This window comes from Corvus hawaiiensis, chromosome 3 (genome assembly GCF_020740725.1).
Source record: "Corvus hawaiiensis isolate bCorHaw1 chromosome 3, bCorHaw1.pri.cur, whole genome shotgun sequence".
In the NCBI taxonomy this organism is placed as follows: domain Eukaryota; kingdom Metazoa; phylum Chordata; class Aves; order Passeriformes; family Corvidae; genus Corvus; species Corvus hawaiiensis.
Window position 1 is genome coordinate 112,686,356 of NC_063215.1, and position 18,585 is coordinate 112,704,940.

At 42.4% G+C, this 18,585-nt stretch overlaps 1 protein-coding gene across 1 annotated transcript; it reads left to right on the plus strand.

Moving 5' to 3' along the window:
- The first annotated feature begins 10,793 nt into the window (after nucleotides 1-10,793).
- Nucleotides 10,794-18,261, plus strand: LOC125322385 (serine/threonine-protein phosphatase 4 regulatory subunit 3B-like). Its single transcript, XM_048296043.1, is given in 13 exon segments — nucleotides 10,794-10,944; nucleotides 10,947-11,249; nucleotides 11,252-11,487; nucleotides 12,737-12,814; nucleotides 13,021-13,134; nucleotides 13,878-13,994; nucleotides 14,184-14,315; nucleotides 14,961-15,063; nucleotides 15,494-15,652; nucleotides 16,339-16,509; nucleotides 16,855-16,990; nucleotides 17,431-17,599; nucleotides 18,175-18,261. Coding segments are annotated over 13 exon segments (1,956 nt in total).
- Nucleotides 18,262-18,585: the final 324 nt, after the last annotated feature.

Consider the following 18,585-nt stretch of genomic DNA (forward strand, 5'->3'; position numbering starts at 1 on the left):
AAGCAAGGAGGTCTATTCCAGCAGACCAGACCTGAAGGACATGCCCCTAGAAAATCCAGACTGGGAGCTGTTTACAGACAGGAGCAGCTTCATGAGAAATGGTAAACTAATGACAGGTTATGCAGTAACAACCCAGGACAAGGTGATCGAGGCGAAGGCCCTGCCGGCAGATGTGTCATCACAGAAAGCTGAACTGATTGCACTGACAAGGGCCCTAGACCTGAGCGAAGGAAAGAAAGCAAATATATGGGCTGACTCTAAATGTGCATTTAGTGTTGTCCACGCCCATGGAGCCATCTGGAAGGAGAGAGGACTGTTGAACGCTCAAGGTAACCAGATCAAACATGCTGAACAACTCCTTGCCCTCTTAGAGAGCATCAAAAAACTCACAGAAGTAGCTATCATGCATTGTAGGGGTCACCAGAAAGGGAAAACCACTCCAGAATTGGGAAATTGCTTTGCTGATGAAACAGCAAGGGCTGCAGAAAAAGGTATTCTTGCAGTAATTCCACAAAAAAAGATTGATTTGTCAGGGTTCACCCCAAAATATGATTAGGCAGACCACAAGTTAATTAAGTTTCTTAAGGCTGAGATCACACAAAATGGATGGGCTGTTACACCTGCAAATCAGGTTGTAGTCCCACCTCTAAATCTTCGAGAGCTAGCTCGAAGAGAACGTGAAAGCACACATTTCGGGGTTGAAAAATCTTCTGAAACCTCTGAAAAATGTAGTAATAGGAAAAGGAATGACAGATATTGTACAATCAGTAGTGAGCAAGTGTGAAATCTGCTGCAAAAACAATCCTGATACAAAGAAAAGAGCTGTGTTAGGAGTATAACAGAGGCAGGGGACCTTCCTGGCAGATTACTGGCAAATAGACTTTGCTGAGTTACACACAAAGAAGGATACAGGTAGATACTGGTGGTGGTTGACACCTTCTGTGGATGGCCTGAAGCTTATCCCTGTCGCACTAACACAGCCAGGGAGGTGGTAAAAGTTTTGCTTAATCATATAATACCAAGGTTTGGGGTTCCTTTGGGTATGTCCTTGGACAGGGGACCACATTTTGTAGTAAATGTGTTTCAAGAAGTTTGCCAGATTTTGGGAATTGCTTGGGATCTGCACACACCTTACAGACCCCAAGCAAGCGGTAAGGTGGAACGCGTGAATGGGACCCTTAAGGCAAAAATCAGCAAAATTTGTCAAGAGACATCCATGACGTGGGTTCAGGCCTTGCCTATAGTTTTACTGAGGATCCGCATAAAACCGAGGCGGAGGGATAACATCAGTCCCTATGAAATATTGTATGGCAGGCCATATCAAATTCCACATGTTCCAGGTGAAATTCACATGAGGGGAAAACTTGATTTGCAGAGATATCTAATGGCTTTAGGTTCCACTTTGCAGAAGCTCCAGAACTACATCGTGTTATCCAGACCCATAGGACTGGACACACCTGCACATCCCTTCCAGCCTGGAGACCGGGTCTGTTAAGTGGTGGGACAGTGATCCTCTACAGGCCAAGTGGAGAGGACCATTCCAGATTTTGCTGACCACCCTCACCGCAGTCAAAGCTGCTGACAAAGGACCCTGGATTCACTACTCCAGAGTTAAGAAGGCTTCTGCTCCTGAAACAACTGAGAAAACAGATACCGATACAAACGAAGATGATGTAGTTTAAATTATTTTTCCTGTGCTTATTATCTACAGAGTTGATAACCCTGGCTCAGGTTTGGAACTAAATTTTGCATATGGTTCTAGTCCAAAGTGTATCCAAAGGCATTCATTTGGATACAAAACTAATAATTGACATGTAAACTGAAGTGGAAAGATAAACAAAATTAGTTTACAATTTGAGAATTAACTTAGATCTGATATTGGATAACATTCAAAGCTGATTGTATCTTCCATACCCTGGTTTCATGGTTACCAAACTGACCCTGGTTTAAAGATTGTTTATAATGATTGTAATTACAATTCTTGTTTATAGATATATACTGCTGTTAGACACATATTATTAGTAGATATTTAGAATATTTGGAATAGAGTCTTGACAAGATAGAGGCCTTGTCAAGCTTCTAAAGGGGGGAAATGATGCCTTAAGTTTTAACCTTTATATTTTTCAAATTCTGTACTGCTTAGTGTGTAACTCTGAAGTTTCTTGTAGCCTGTTAATTTCTGCTCTCTCATGCTAGGTAGACATAACCAAGCCTCTCCTGCCCTGCTTTCCAAGGACACCAAGACTGTCCTAGGCCAAATGTATAAACCAAAGAGCCGCTAAGGGGGGAGGGGGAGGCAAGCTGAGGGCAAAACTGAAGTTTTAATTGGAGAATTAACCCTGCTATGCAAATAAACCAAACCTATAAACGAGTGAAGAACTCATGACCTGGGCCCATCTTGGGGTCCATCTTGGGGTCCATTTTGAGAATAGCTTCCAAGTCCCCAGGGTGTACCTTTGAAGGCCTTTCAAATAAATACCTACTTTTAATCCCTTACTCCTGTCTAGTCTCTGTTTCTGGGAGGCCACTTAAGGCATCACACTAAGCAGTACAGGATTTGAAAAACATCAAAGTCAATGCCCTAAGGCATCTGTAAAGCTCTTTAATGCTTTTTCTATAAGGTAGCTTCCAAAATATTGAGGGTATTCAGAGTTTGTATTTTTTACTTCACCCCAGCAGAAGACAGACCAGCTCTGCTTGATATCTAGTTGCAGAGGATCAGGAAAAAATAACATTAGTATTCATCCACAGAATAGATAGAGCATCCTCTGCTCAGCTAAAGCTGACCTTGGATTCTAACATTGCTTTTAGTGGCATATTTCTGTGTTGTTGGTATCAGTGTGTTCTTTGTAATTCTAGTACTAGGGAGATGGTACTCTTGATTTCTACCAATGAAAAGTTCCACAACTGTTAGTACATGCAAGAACTGGTGAATGGACTCTGAAGAAGTCACTTACTTCCTTTAATTCTCTGATTGTGCATTAAAGTTTGGTGGATGGAGCAGGCCCTGATGTCCCAGAAGACAAGAGCACTATGTTATTGGACAGAACAAACTGTGACATTACAGTAAACCAGTACTTGGGAACAGAGAGATCAGAAAATGTCTTGCACTTGGACTGCTGTGAATCAGGGGAAGAGGGGCAAGCAGAGGTTAAATGATTTGCTAAGAAGCTGTTTGTTAAAAGCAATGCATACAGCTTGCTCAACACTTATTGTGCCTACCAAAGGAGGATGAGAAGATATAAGACTTTGATAAAGGGAAGGAATCTTGACCAAAGATCCTGTTTGCAACCTAAAACTAACTTAAACCAGCCTTGAAGTTTGGACTTGGACCAGGGACATAAAGAGCATGCACAGGGAAGGAAGGTGAAAAGTTCAGAATGAGGAAGACCCTTTACTTCATCTGAGGAAGACCCTTACCCCATCTCAGCAACCCCTGCCCATGACCACCAGACAACACTGCGCAAGCGTAACGCGGATGTAAATGACTTTTGGGCTCATTGTAATACGAGGCGAGGCTAGGCAGGGCTAGGTAATGAATATGTATAGGCATATTGGGAAACTTAATGAATATGGAGCTTGTAACCCAAATATACCAAGCTGAATGCAGCTGTGGGCACACATGACTTTGGAGGAACTATCCCACATGTGTCCCAGCGCTGGAATAAACATACCTACTTTACTACTTATTCCAGTAGTGGAGTCTTTTCTGCATATTAGCTGGCTGCTGAAGTACCTTTTAAATTGCAACCTGTGCTTGAGCGAAGTATATCTTTTTACATCGGTAGAACTGAAAGCTCTTTGCCAGAGTGGAAAATGCCAGGGCTGCTCAAAATCCTAACTCCAGTTCTTGTTTCTCACTCAGGGTAAGGTTTGGGGTCTCACATCCTCCAGGGATCAGGGCACTGGGATCAGGCACCAAAGCTCTTCTTGAGAAGGAGAGGCGTTTTCTAATGCATCCCTACAGATAGCATTTCCTATGGACCACTGCTAGCCCTGTAGCTCCTCCAATTTCCGTTAATTGCAGACAGAGACTCCAGATTCCTGGAGTTACATAAAAGCTATATAGCCCAGGAATGCTTGTCTCTCTGCATCTCCACTCTGGGTTGTGGTGATGTGGATTTAAACAGTGTTTTAAGGGCTAAGTGCTGGCAAAAAAAAAAAGGGTTTGCAAAAGTAATGTCTCCACTGTACTAGGCAGTTCTTCCTTCCTGATCACGCCTGGCATGTGTCTCAGTTTAAAGACAAGTTTAGGAGAAAACACTCTGGAATGAGTGTTTCCTCTAAAAAAAGATTTCAACAATCCCCTTCTGACAATGAGAGATTAACACTGGTGGATGAAAGTGAAAAGAACTAACCGTTTATTGACAGAGTTCCAACACGGCATGGGAAAAAAAAATTGTGAATAAATGCTAGATATTGAACTGTCAGACCTTGCCCTCCCCATACACACACACACACACACACACACACACTCACCGGAACAAAAAAAAAAACCAAAATGCCAGGGAAAGAGAAAAACAACGGCTGACCATGTGGCAGGGAGGAAGAAAATGGTGCCCGGCTTCTGTCTCAGGGAAGAAAAAACGAAAAGGTTCACACAGCAGCTCAGGGAAAAAAAACAGATGGAAACCTAGTGAATTTCTGATGTTGGTCTCCTCCTCACAGCAGATGAAGCTGGTGGATTTGGTGTCCTTGCTCTTGTGGGTTCAGCTTTTCTGAGGTCCAGGGCCAGGATGGAGGGGCTCCTTGGCTCCCTGCCAGTCCCCTGCTTCTTCCGCCAACTCTGACCTCAGACCAAAACCAAACCAAACAGTTCAGGAGAAAAAAAACTGCTGAAGGATTGCTGTTGAAGCCTCCAAGGCCAGGGAAAGGAAAAAAACCTTCTTGCCAGAGCTAACAAAAACTGAGCAACAAAGTAATGCCCGTCAGCAGGGAACTAGGGGCGAGAGTGAGGTACCAGAGCCCCCAGGCTCCCCCTTCCCCAGCCCCACCTTAAAGCTACAGCAACCATTTCTGGACATAGAGCAGACGATTAGGGAATAGAGTATCATCATAAAATCACCCCAAGACAGCATGGAGCTATGGAGGTAATGACCAGGCTGTTCCTTGTTGGAAACTGCCTTTGCCAATGCCTGGGCATCTGGGCATGCCTCTAGTCTAAATCCTTCATACTTATTTATTGTTTTCCAAAGTATATAGGTTCCTCAGGCACTTAATTGATTTAAAAAACAGCAAAGCCATTTAGAAGTCCCAGAATGCACTGACAATCAGCAGGATTCAGGGTGTGCTTCTGGTCTTGACAAGGCCGTCTGAGCTCCTTAATCGCCAAGGGTATCCCAATGACATATCGATCAGGTTCACACTGAAGGATACCCTGAATATCTTGGCAGGGCTGATACACTCTGAACAGCCAACTGTGATAATGTGAAACATGCCTAGGTTTTTAATGAAAACTCAAGAAATAAGTAAACCCATTATAAACCAAACAACAAAAATTGTACCTTACACCCCATGCCCCAACAGTCCCAGCTGAATCCATCTTTAACCACTAAAGGAGATGGTGAGCAAAGCATCTGCCAGCACTAGTTGGAAACTTTCTGTGCCCCAAGTCCTGCCTCTGGCTCTTAGAGCTGGCGCTGGTCTTCAGCAGACACCAGAATTTTGAGGCTAAAGAAGATGTTGTAATGTTGCAGCATGGTTATTTTTGCCCATGCAATGTATGGAGAGCTATGTCACAGTCTGCATGGATGCACCAACCTGGGAATGTCCTCAGGTCTGCAGTGCTGCACAGAGGAGTTACCCAGAGTCAGATTAACAGTGTAGTGGGAAAAGTCTTTGTCACACTTGCAAATCATGTTCCTCTGTGGATCACTGAAAGGTAGTAAATCATCCATAATCTTGTGAGAGCAGCTGCCTGCACACTACCACCTCTGTGAATGGAGCTGAGCTGATCTTCATAAAACCAGCATTTTGAAATGTGGGAATTATTTCTAGCTAACCTAATACTGGGTTTCAAAATTGTCACTTCATAGCTAATATCTGGAAGCTTTAGACAGTCTTCTTAAAAGTCCTTTCTTTTCCATTTCAAATTGATGTTTTTCATTAAATGCTTTCATCACTTCCCCCCCCACCCCCCACATAAATGGAAAGACAGATCTCTGGTTCTTTGGAGACCAAATACCCTTCAATTCATATTCCACGAAGTATTTTTGCATATTTTTAATAGAGTAAGTAGAAACATTTTTCTTGGTTTTATGATGTTTTAATTGAGGTAAAAATCCAGAGCTGAGCATTTTCATAGAATTAAAATTAAAAATACATGACTATGCTCAAAACATTTTAATTCTAATCTCTCTCATTTATAATACTTACTTTCTTTTTTTTAAAAAATGTGTTTTCAAAGGCAAAAGAAAGCAGAGTATCACAACTATTAAGAGAAGCTTCATAGCTTAAAGCTCAAACAAGAAATTCCTCAAAACTGACTTCTACCATGATTATTTTGCTAAAAATAAATCAACATCTTACAGTAAAAACTCCCTATTAAAAAGATTCTGATCAGCAAAAGTATCACAACTTGTGCCTGTGCATGGTCTCCTGTTTTCCAAAGGCATCCACAAAATTTTCTGTGTTGTTTTCCATGGGACTCATTCCATGTCTATTTCAGATGCAGTTTTCCTTTGATGCCGAATTGATTTTTGCCTTTTTTCTTTTATATATTTTCTGTATTCTTTACACATGTATTTGTAGCCTATTAGTATATTTGTAGTCCCAGTACTTTTCCCTTCCTTTTTCCCTAGGCAGAAAGACAAAACGTATTGAAGAGCTCCAAGCCCCAGGGGGTACAAGGCCCCTATCCTATCTTGGTTCTCCCTAGGAACCAAGATCAAAACCAGCTCTTTGAGACACATTTTCATCAAGAACGTTTAGTCCCTAAAAGGGGGTGGGGTGGGATTCAGAGGAGAGTTGAACCAGGGGAACTTGCCTGACCACTTATGTCTCTAATTGGTGATTTTTGTCAATTATACTAATTTGCTAAACTTAGAAAACTGTATTCACCCGAGGGGGGGTAGGGGGGAGGGAGAGGGGGTTGGCATTCTGTGGACATTTTCCATATCTGCCCCTGGAGGCCTCCAATAAACACCAACCTTTACATTACCTCCTATACTAATATAATCTCAAAAGTGTCTGTTGTTTCATTACTAGGCTCTTTAAGACATCACCATGGGTAGAAGAAGCTGGGACACACCATTAATTGTGAAACACTGGACCTGTTCATTGCCATCTGATTTCAAAAGGCTTTCCAGGCCTAATGGGCTGGTGGGATTGTTCATTGCCACTGATGTCTCCCTATATAGTAGCATGTGTCCTATTGCTGGAAGGGCCAGTGTGGCCCCTAGTGAGTGTGGTATGAAGGGACATGTGGCAGCTTTAAATTAACTTTTATTCTTAAAGAATACTTAGAATGTAATTTGAAATTTCTAAGGTGTTGTGTTGGAATTGTAAAAAGAGGCCCAGCGGCTCCGGTGGGGGGAGAAAATTGCAGTCCAAAACCAATGTGGTTGATAAGAGCAAACTCCATTTATTAGCAATCCAGAGGCACTTATATAGTATACCAGCTCGTTAACTCTTAAGTCGCTTAAAACTTATCAAAGCGCATTTCTACTTCTACATAATTGGACTTGCATTGGCAAGCTTCTACAGTTATGTTACGATAAAAAGAATTCAGAGTTTACCTCCCCTTCTCTGGGTCTTATCTGAACAGCTGCAAATCTTCAAACTCCCTCTTTGTTTCCCAGGCCTTTCTCACAGGGATTTTTCTCATGGAGAGTTTTTCTCACACACAGGCCTTTTGCTTACAGGCCTATTGCTACAGTTCTTTTATTGATCCCATAATTCTATCAATGATCCATGCCCCTGATCCTTTAATAATTGCAACAGTGTTGCACAAACATGAATTATTTTTTGCATTTATTGAAAAGATAAAACCAGCTGCTATTACCAAGCCAACATGATAAGGGTAAGAGCCGTGATACAGTTATTACTGTTTTTATATCTTGTCCAAATTATAGGATCATAGAATGGTTTGCATGGGAAGGGAGTTAAAGATTATACAATTCCAACCTCTCTGCCATGGGCAGGGATGCTTCTCAATAGACATGGTTGCTCAGGGTCCCATCCAGCCTGGCCTTCAACACTTTCAGGGATGGGGCAGCCACAACCTCTCTGGGAAATGTGTTCAGTACTTCTCCACCCTGGCACTAATGAATTCATTCCTAACATCTAGTCTAAACCTGCCCTCTTTCAGTTTAGAACCACTGGCCCCTGTCCTGTCCCTGTGTGCCTGTACAAAAAATCCCTCTCCCTCCTTTTCATAAGCACCTTCAAGGTACTCAAAGACCACAATGAGGTCTCCCCAGATCCTTCTCTTCTCCAGTCTGGACAACTCCAGCTCTCTCAGACTGTTTTCATAGGAAAGGTTCTCCAGCCCTCTCATCATCCAGACCCTCTCTAACAGGTCCATGTTTTTCTTGTGTTGAGGACCCCAGAGCTGGATGCAGCACTTCAGGTGGCATCTCACCAGAGTGGAGAAGAGAGGAAGAATCACCTTCCTCAACCTATTGGCCACATTTCTTTTGATGCAGCCCAAGAAAGGGATGGCCTTCTGGACTGTCAGTGCACACTGTTGGTTCCTGCCCCAAATCCTTCCCCACAGGGCTGCTCCTAGTGCCTCCTCTCAGTCTGTACCCATGCCTGGGATTGCCCTGACCCAAGTGCAGCACCTTGCCCTTGGATTTGTTGAACTTGAAGAGGTTCTTGTGGGCCCACTTCTCAAATTTGTCCTGAGGTGTATGTCATCCTATCCCTGCCCCAGGCTATGCAGCTTCATCAAGTGGTTCTGAGCCTGTTCTTCACGTACAGTGGGTATTACTCCCTGCACACCCCCACAGAGGATGAGGGACTTGAGAGGTGCAGGAAGCCTGACTGCCAGTGAAGACTGAGGCAAAGAACTCATTGCGTCTGTCAGCCTTCTCCATATCAGTCGCTACTGGTTCATCCTTCTTGCTTATCAGGGGTATACCCTCCTTGGCCTTTTTTTTCTGACCTATGTACTTAGAGGATCCTTTCTTGTTACTCTTCACATCCCTTGCCAAGTCCTGTTCCAGCTTTGCCTTACTTTTCCTGTCCCCATCCCTACACTTTCAAACTGTATCCCTTTACTCTCCCTGGGTCACCTGTCCCTGCTTCCCCTGGCTGTGCATTTTTCTTCCTCCTAAGTTTGAGGAGCACATCCTTTCTCAGCCATGCCAGGTTCCATTCTGCCTTGCTCCATTTCCTGCACAGTGGGATACTGAGCTCTTGTGCTCTAAGAAAAATGCCTTTAAAGAACTGCCAGCTCTGCTCAGCCTCTTCATTCACCAAATACATAAAAACAGTTGGAAGTTCGCTCTGGAAAAGTTCAGGGTCCTGACTTTTCTCCTCACCAGGCTCACGCTCCTTGAGATCACAAACCCACCCAAGGGCTTGGTCACTACAGCCCACGCTGCCTCCAATTTGAACTCCTTTAATGAGCTCCTCTGCATTGGTGAGCACCAGGTCCAGGAATACCTTACTTCTGGATGGCTTGTCTAATACCTGGATCAGGAAGTTGTCCTCTACATGCTCCAGGAGTGCCCTTGGTTGCTTGCAGCCAGCTGTATTACTTTCCCTGCAGATGTTGGTGAGGTAGATGTTAAAGAATATATTCAGTGCAGATAATTCAGGATGCAGCTGCAGTACAAGATGCAGGTTGAGCTCTGGTGGGGCAGGAGCCCAAGTGCATGGCAAAAGGCCATGAACTACCCTTTGCATTACAAAGGGCACAGGGACCTGTGGGGCAGCCAGGGGACTGGACACTCAGAGACACAGCAGGAGGTGATGACCCCCAGACTTTCATGACCTTAAGACTGTGAGGGGATAAAAGTGCAAGTGGTTCCTTTATTCCAGGTCCCTCCTCAGAGGAACCAGCTTGAGGTGTTATTTTGTTATTTAGTTACTGCACCATGATTAAACTATTCTGAGGATCTGGACATCCGTGACTCTGCTATGGGAAACCCAGGGTTAAGCTGGTAAGGAAACCTGGTCTGACTGTGTGAGTGTGGAGGGTATAGCTTTGAAGGCCTTTGGTCCCACATCAGGTGATGTGAGAGTGACTCCAGAGTGGCTCTTGGGTGGCTGGACAGGGAAGTTTCCTTAACCTTTCCCCCCTTCCTAGCCTCTCACTTCTGAAAAGCCAATAGCCCTCAGCTGCAGTGCTCCAGTTGGGGAAGTGTCCCAGCATGTTTCCATGATGACAGTTTGATCATAGTTAGGTTTGGAAGGGACCTAAAAGTTCATCTGGTTCCAATGCCCCTGCCATAGGCAGGGATACCTTCCACTAGACCAGGTGGCTCAAAGCCCTATCCAGCCTGGCCTTCAACACTTCCAGGGATGGAGCAGCCACAACCTCTCTGGGCAACCTATGCCAGTGACTCAAAACTCTTATAGTCCAGCATTTCTTCCTAATATCTAATAAAAACAGCTTAAGGCCATTTTCCCTCTTCCCTTCCTGCCCTTGGGAAGAGGCCCTCTCCAGCCTTCTTATAGGCCTCCAGCAGGTACTGGAAGGGTTTCTAGAAGTTCTAAAAGGTCAACAACAAACAACAGCCATTGGTCATTTACCATGACCTTTGACAGTCATGAGCCCAGCATTCTGGAGTCCGGGAGTTAGAAGGACAGACCAATCAGAATGCTCTGATCCAGGTGACATCATAATGACTGAAGAACACCTGAGGCAGTTGGAGGGGCAGAGCAGCAGAAGGACAGTGCAGAGTGGGCTGCTGTCTCGCTTCCCTCTTGCCCCCTTTGGATATTGGTGTCATTCTGCGGAAGTCACCCAGGATCTTCTTGAGTCAGAAGAGGGACACCTAAAGAAATGGGTAGAATTAGTCATTTGATGGACCTTCCTACCTGTGAACTCCATAGACTTGGAGAGATTGCAGACTTAGTGACCTCTGTTCACCTCTCACGTGTCCATAAGGAAAAGCTAGCGCTGGCCTTGAAGAATGGAGACTATATTTCAAACCTCCTACAGCTTTTCCAAGTCTGTGAGAATGCAAAGAACACTGAAGGCTTGCATCTTCTGTTTGACATTGTGAGAGGAATTTTGTACCTGGACAAAGCCATTCTGTTTGAGTTGATGTTTTCTGACCAGTGTATTCTGGGTGTTGTCGATGCCTTGAGTATGATCCATGTTTGGCTCAGCCAGGATGGCACAGGGAATTCTTGACCAAAACAGCAAAGCTTCAGGAGGTTATTCCTGTCAGAGACTGGATTTTGCCTGGACTCAGGCAAAAAATCTGCCAGACATCCAGGGCACAGTACATTCAGGCCATTGAAGAGGGTTTTCTTTCTACCCTCAATTCCTTCATCAGCTCCAGCAAAGAGGAGATTTTACACGGGTTGCAGGTAAGTGTTTTTTAATGTGGCTTAGATGGGATCTGTAGAGATCCCTCTGGCTGTAGTTTGGAAATGATTTACAGCTAGTGAACACTGTATAAGTTAATCACAAGCACTTTCATTTGCACAATGTTTTGAATGCTCTCCCTTCTTTCTGATCCCTTGGATTTTGTATTTTTGAAATGATAAATTTCAGGTGATTATCTTAATACTTTTTATGGGCTGTAACAAGATAAAGTCCTTCTCTTTGATTGCCAAGCAAACCTTTGGAGCTAGTTTTGTAGAAGTATTTAAGGAACATGCATCTTCTGGTATTTTGTTTCAGGGACATTTATTACACTGTTTTCCAAGTAAAGGGGTGCAGAGAAATGGGTGGAGAGAGATGGCAGAAAGTGCCAAAACACTTGAGAGATGATGATGTTCCTAGGTTTTTTGGAGTCTGAAGCATGAAATGCTTTACAAGAAGTGAAGTGTTGTCCTACATATCCTTAAATATCCCATAGCAGTAGGCGATGTGAATCTGAAAAACAATAGTCACAAAAGTTTCCCATCTTGGCAAAGCAGAGTGCCTGCATGTGGGAGAGCTGGTTTTTCTGTGAGTAAGATTCAGGAGAATGTGGCTGCAGCCAACTTGTACCCTGTCCCCTTGCAGAGGTGGACTGAAAAGATGCTTTGCAATGCTGCAGATCCAAAAGAGGGAAACTGATCCCCACGGGATGTTCACAGTGTAGTATGAACAGTGCAGGTACAGTAGGGTCAAAGTTTTCTCTTGGTTAGCACTTTTTACGTCAGAAGTGTACCAGTTGCTTCCCTGGAAGAAGTGCAAAGTGCAGCGAGGGAGTCTGAAACAAATTAGCACTGTCCTTTTCTCTCCTTTTGATGTGGATGTGGGTGTGGCAAATCCCACAGGGAGTCCGTGGGATGGGCAGAACTGCAAAGCATAGGGGTGGCAGGCAGACAAAGAAAGGAAATGTCACACTCCGTAGAGACGAATTTAGGGATCAGCTTTAGGGATCATCCCCTGTGTCCAACTTCACCTGTGGCTCTGGTGTCCTGGAGCTATTTCGCGTGCACAAAAGGAGTGCTGAAAGACTGGAAATGATCCTGCTGGAAGTGTACTCTAGCATTTACCTTCCTTGTGATAAAAATAATGGCAGTGTAGAAAGTTTGACTTTGTGCAATGTGGGATCCTAGAAAGATCATGTTTTCACTTTCCAGAGGCACTGTGCAATTTGTGTTCTTTTTGTGTGCTCCACAGAAAGATGAGGAATTTTTGCCTGAAGTTTTTGCACAATTAACAAATGAAGCTACAGCTGGCAAGCAAAGATGTAAATTGGTAAGTCAGTAGTCTTAGTGGTTCCTCAAAGGCTTTAAATAAGAGGGATGGAGTAGAAAGTGAAACTGTTCTGAGAGTTCTGCAGTCTTAGAAGTACTTCTGGAGAATCAGCCAGGACACACCCTGGTACAAATTGTAACTTTTCCCTCCTTTCAGAGAGTTTTCTGACTCATATGTACAAAATGGTTTTTTCCCCCATGCACCAGATAAGGTTTTTCAAGGAATTCTGTGCCTTTTCTTTCACGTTACCTGACGAAAGAGATGAATTGCTTCAAACTTTGGCAAAGTTGGGAATTCTTCCAACTCTTGAAATGTTAATGGTAAGTGAAAACTTAGAACTGGTTTTAATAAAACTAGAAAAGCCCACAGCCATATAGCCTTTTTTTTTCTATCTGCTGAGCGCCTTTGTGTAAGTCTGATTGGAGAGCTTTGCTCTGCTGAGAATGGAAGTTTCTGGTAATGCTCAGAATCCAGAAACTGCCCGCAGTTCTACTCTGGAGCAGCCTGCCTTGACTGCTCTTACTATTTTTACTTTTCGTGATGCAGAAGTCTGAGGGCAGTGAAGTCCTTGTGACAAGGTAGTCAAAAGGTAAAAGAGATTTTTTCATGTGGCAGCTTGATTTTTGGTTTTTTATCCAAGAAAATCACAACCTTTAAGGAAAGGTCTGAATTCTTGTTGCCTGTAAATGGGCACAGAAACTATTGTACACCTTGACTTGTACAGTTGGTCCTTTAGTACAAAATTAATAAATTGTGGATAGCAGGTATAGAATATCAATAAAGTCTTAGATATTCAAGCAAGTAGGATGTTGTGAATGTTTCCAGCCTAAGTTAGGGCTCTCACATTCACAGAGAGCCTTGTGTCTTTTCTAAAGGAGGAAAATAGTAGGGACAGGATTTCCCTGGTTCCTTGTTGTTTTTCTGTAACCATATTATTGTGTTTCTCATGAAAATTTTTGCAACGAAACATTCTCCAGTCTTCGCCTCTTATTTGCAGCTTAACGTGATAATAAATACCAAACTTAATTTACTTTAACAAAATAATCTCCTTTTTTTTTGTGAGGGAATGGATGATCTGCAAGTTAGATCTGCCACTACAGATATATTGTCTTATCTAGTAGAATTTAGTCCAGCCATGGTCCAAGAATTTGTAATGCAAGAGGCCCATCAGAGTGAGAATGTAAGTAAAAGTGGTTTGGAGTTTATTGAATATACCAGTTTTAGAGCAAACAGGAAAGTAACCAGCCAAATAAAGTCTCGATTTCTGTGTTTTAATTTTTATTTTTAAAATTTGCAGAAAGTGGGGAAGTCTTTCCATTCTTATGAGCAATTATTTTGTGTTTTCTTTGTTTGGGTTTTTTTTTTGCAGGATACCCAACTCATCATTGAGGTCATTAAGCAGATGATCTGTAGTCCCGACCCTGAATTTGGAGGAGATAATCAGTTAATGGAGATTTTGTGTGCTCTGATCAATCCAGAGAAAATGCTGTCCACAGCTAGTGTAAGAGAATATGAATGGCAGAAGACATGATACTGTCTTGGAAAACTTAAAAGCCTGATACTCTCTATTGCTATTATTGTGGGCAGAGGATAAAAAATTAGAGGGTGTTTTTATTGAGTGGAGTGTGGTCTGATAGCGACTTTAAAGAAGCAAAATATAAGCTAGTTTTGCTAATGAAAGGTATATGTCTGGGGCATCGTGCAGGTATTAAACCATGCAGTCCCATGTGTCAGTGCCATAGCACTGTCTGACCATAGCTCACTCTATCTGGATGATAAATCCTGGAAGATTTTAATACATTGTAATATACCAGAATACCTGTAAAATGGTTTGCAGGTTGTTCTGGGCAAAAGTAACTGCATTTCAGAATGGTTTAAGGACACTTTGTCAAGCACTTTGAGTCATTGATGTTTTTTCCAGTATATATTTGCATCCATGCTGGGGATTCCTTTAATGATAGCTAGGTTGGTTGGATGTCTCACAAATTTTTCCCGAAATAAAGAAATTGATCTTGTGTGAAGACAGTGCTGCAGGCCCAAAGAACTCAGTAGAATTCTTTGTAGGCTGTTTCTTCTGTTACTACTCTTTTTTATTTAAAAGGTTATATGTAAATGCCAGTGTTTAATGAAGTTATTTTTGTTTTAGAATTTAGAAATATTTGAATTTCTCGAGATCTTCGACAATCATTACATTCATGTTCTTACTGCGCTGCTTCTGGCTGATATATCAGAAGAATGGTATGAAATAGGTAATGACAATTTTAATTTTTTTTCCTTTGAAGGGCCTTACAATCCTGGTAACAGCAATAGACTTCTGATGCGTGCTGGGAATATACTTGCTGCAAGCTGCTGTTCCAACAGGGATTCTGTGGGCAGTTTTCATTTCTTGGAGCTGTGAATGCTGATGTATCTTGATAGTGTACTTTGTAAAGATGCACTTCCTTCATGTATATTGAGAATCATGTTGTAGTTTTACTAGTCTAATTTTAAAGAATATTTACTGTAAAGCCACAGTTGTGTTTGTTGTTTTTTTCTGACCCAATGTCCTAATTCCCAAAGCAATTCAGTAAAACAAAAATCCACTAAAAATATGTCAGGAACTGCAACAGCAACTTAGTGTGCACTGACAGTACATTATTTATTTTTTTGTACAACTTAAGGCATTAATTTTTCTTGTAGATAATTATCAAACAGCAGAAATACTTGCCTCAGTTTTGGAGCTGCTGTCTTTTTGTGTGGAATGGCACAAGTATCACATGAAGATTTACATTATCAACAAAGATCTGCTAAGAAGAACACTGGTCTTGATGAAATCCAAACACAAATTTCTGGCCTTGTGTGAGTATGGAGATGCTGTGATTTCCTTCTTCAAGGCTTTGCCTGTCCTGTGTGGAAGGTGTACCAGTACCAATGTACAGCTGAACTCAGAATTCCTGTTCATTTGCTGTGTTTTACTGGCTACAGTTAAGTAATTTGGAAAAAAAAAGAGGTAGCAGCTGTCTGTAAGCACAGACCAATGCAGTTTCTGGTGGGAGGAGGATTGTTGTCTCTTTCGAAGTCTAAAGGGATTCTTTCAAGTCTTCATGACAGGATCCTTTGTAATCAGATTTCTTGCCTCATTTCACTGGAAATTGTGTCCTTTCTTAATAATGTCCTAAATCTGGTTCTTCTTATGGAGAGTGAATGAAATTCTGTCAGCCAGGATCTTTAAGGACTCAGGGCTGGTTCTGGGAGGAGAACAAGGGAAAAAGCATAGGACAGAGTTAATAGTTTTACTCCATGCATGCTGGAAGTGTATTGCTGCTGGACTTGCGAAAGAAATCCATGGCTCCTGATGACCTTCAAATACCCAGGAAAGTCCAAGAAGGAAAGAAAGGTGACCTGTCAACAAATGCTGCTTCTGCACTTTGGGGGTGCATCTTCCTCTCAGGATAACACTAACACCAGGTTTTTCAATTCTTCCACAAGAAGATGAGAGCCCTGGCATGTGGTTGTTGAATGCTTGAATGTCTTTCTTCACACAGGTGCTCTTCACTTTATGAGGAGGATAACTGGCCTGAAAGATGAACTTTATAACCGTTACATCACTCTGGGAAACCTGTTTGAACCAGTTGTAAATGCTGTGTTGGATAACAGGAATAGGTGCAACCTGCTCAAGTCTGCCTTGACGGAGCTGTTTGAATTCAATCCAAATGGTAAGTTCAGCAACAGCCTCAGCACTAACACGTCCATGACCTCGCAGGGAAAGAGACAAAAGGCAGATTTCCAAGATAGCAAACACCCTGTTTTAGTGGAAGGGTCACAAACAGAACTGGGATGTTGCTGAGTCTATTGTCCCTTTCTAAGGGAAGTTTAATAATTCTTTCTAGATCTCAGCTCTTTTCTAAGAATAAATCTGATTGCTTCCCATGTGTTCTTGACAAGAATATTTTGGCTCTGGACAAGGAATCAGTTACTTTCCAAAATAAAGTTAAAAGCTTTCTGATTTTCTGCATGTGAACATTTGAGACTGAAACCCTGATTTGTTCTTATTCAGGAAGACATTCAGTTCCTTATTGCACATGTAGTTGAGAACTTCTCTGATGCACTGGAATCTGTCAAATACATTCATACATTCCAGGGACTGAAGACAAAATATGAGCACGAAAAAGACCAGCAAAATGAGAAACTGAGCTGGTATGGCCCAGTTTCTGTCTTATGAGGTTGCCAGTGACTGCCATTCTGCAGGTCTGCTGGTTGGTTTTTAATTTCCCAGAGAGCAGCAGAAGCAGGTGTCTGGGATTGGGGTTTGGTTTCATTCTTGCTGAAAACTTCTTGGGTTAGAGCAAATACCCATCTACCTTTCTTTAAGTAGAGCTGATGTGGTCAGTAGATCAAATGTTCTGTTCAGCTTATGAAGAGCAGAATCTTGCTCTGTCCTTTTTAATTAGGATTCAGTCTGCCTCATTATCACCTGGGTATTGGTGAAGCTTACGGTTAGGATGGAAGCAGGGATGGAGCTGGATTGCCTTCTCCAACACGCTTAATTAATTCTAAAGCTTTGGAAGCCATTTCTGACCTGGCTGAGTCTGAAACATCAGGCAAAGCTTTAATCACTTGTCCTATATCTCTTGCAGTGTCATATTGCCTGGTGAGACATTTGTCAAAGAAGCAGTAGTCTTACAGGTGGATGAAGATCTGCGGTTCAGTGAAGGTGAAGAGAAGGCACCTCCAATGTCACCAGCAAGCTCCAATGGCTCCTATCCAACTTACACAACCCTGACCACAGTGGTGACAGCCCCCAAGGTGGGAGAGAACTTGTATGGAAGCTCATGTCCTCACGTAGCACAGCAGAGCAGCTTCGTGGGGCTTCACCAGGTGTAATGCAGCACAGTCAGCAATAGCCTTGTACAGGGTATCTTAGTTAGGGATATAGTCACCCAAATCCCTGTCGAGTGAAACCCTGACTAGTTTGGGGTAAGGTTTAAGGAGGATAAGGTGGGACTGGAGTCTGTTGCTAATCTGGTGGGCACAGGTTAATTTTGCCTCTTCTGCATGATTGAATTGTTGCTACTCCTTGGCTTTCTTCCCTGCCCTGCTGGTGCCCTGTGTATGTGATATACAGATGGGATTGCATTTTTTGGATTCTATTCTCCATCAGGGAATTAGTAAGTGTTTTCAAGCAGATAAAATGCAGGAAGTGATCAATCTTTTTTGCCTTTTACAGCTGAGCATTATTTTAATCTTAGCTTCTGAGCAGCTACAGGAAAGTGTGGCAAGAATTTTACTGCCCACTCCTAAGATTTGGGGGCAAAACAGATGTGCAGTGTGTATTTTTTCAATGTGAGAATTTAATTTTTTTACCTTTTTCTAATGGGCAGAGAGGTCTATTTGAAGTATTTGGTTATCCTGAGGATGAAGATGATGAGACATCTCCAAAGAAAAGAGGTCGTCATCTGGGTTCCTAAAGGAAACTGAAATTTTTAAATAAGAACTTTTATTGTGGGGTTCCAGTGCTGCAACTGTTTAATGTTAAAATACAGAACCAGCTGCAATCCATCACATAGATCTATCTTGTGATATATGTTATTATATAATAATAATGTAATGTAGCAGTAATATGTTTGTAATATAATATAATACAATATAATATAAGTAATATAATTAATACTCTGCAATATAGTAGTAATATATAGTAACACGTTAGGTCAATTTCTCCTGGAATAGTTTAATGTGAAGCCATTTCTATGTTTTCGAGATTTAGTTAGTAGTTAGTTTAGAGTCGTAGTTAG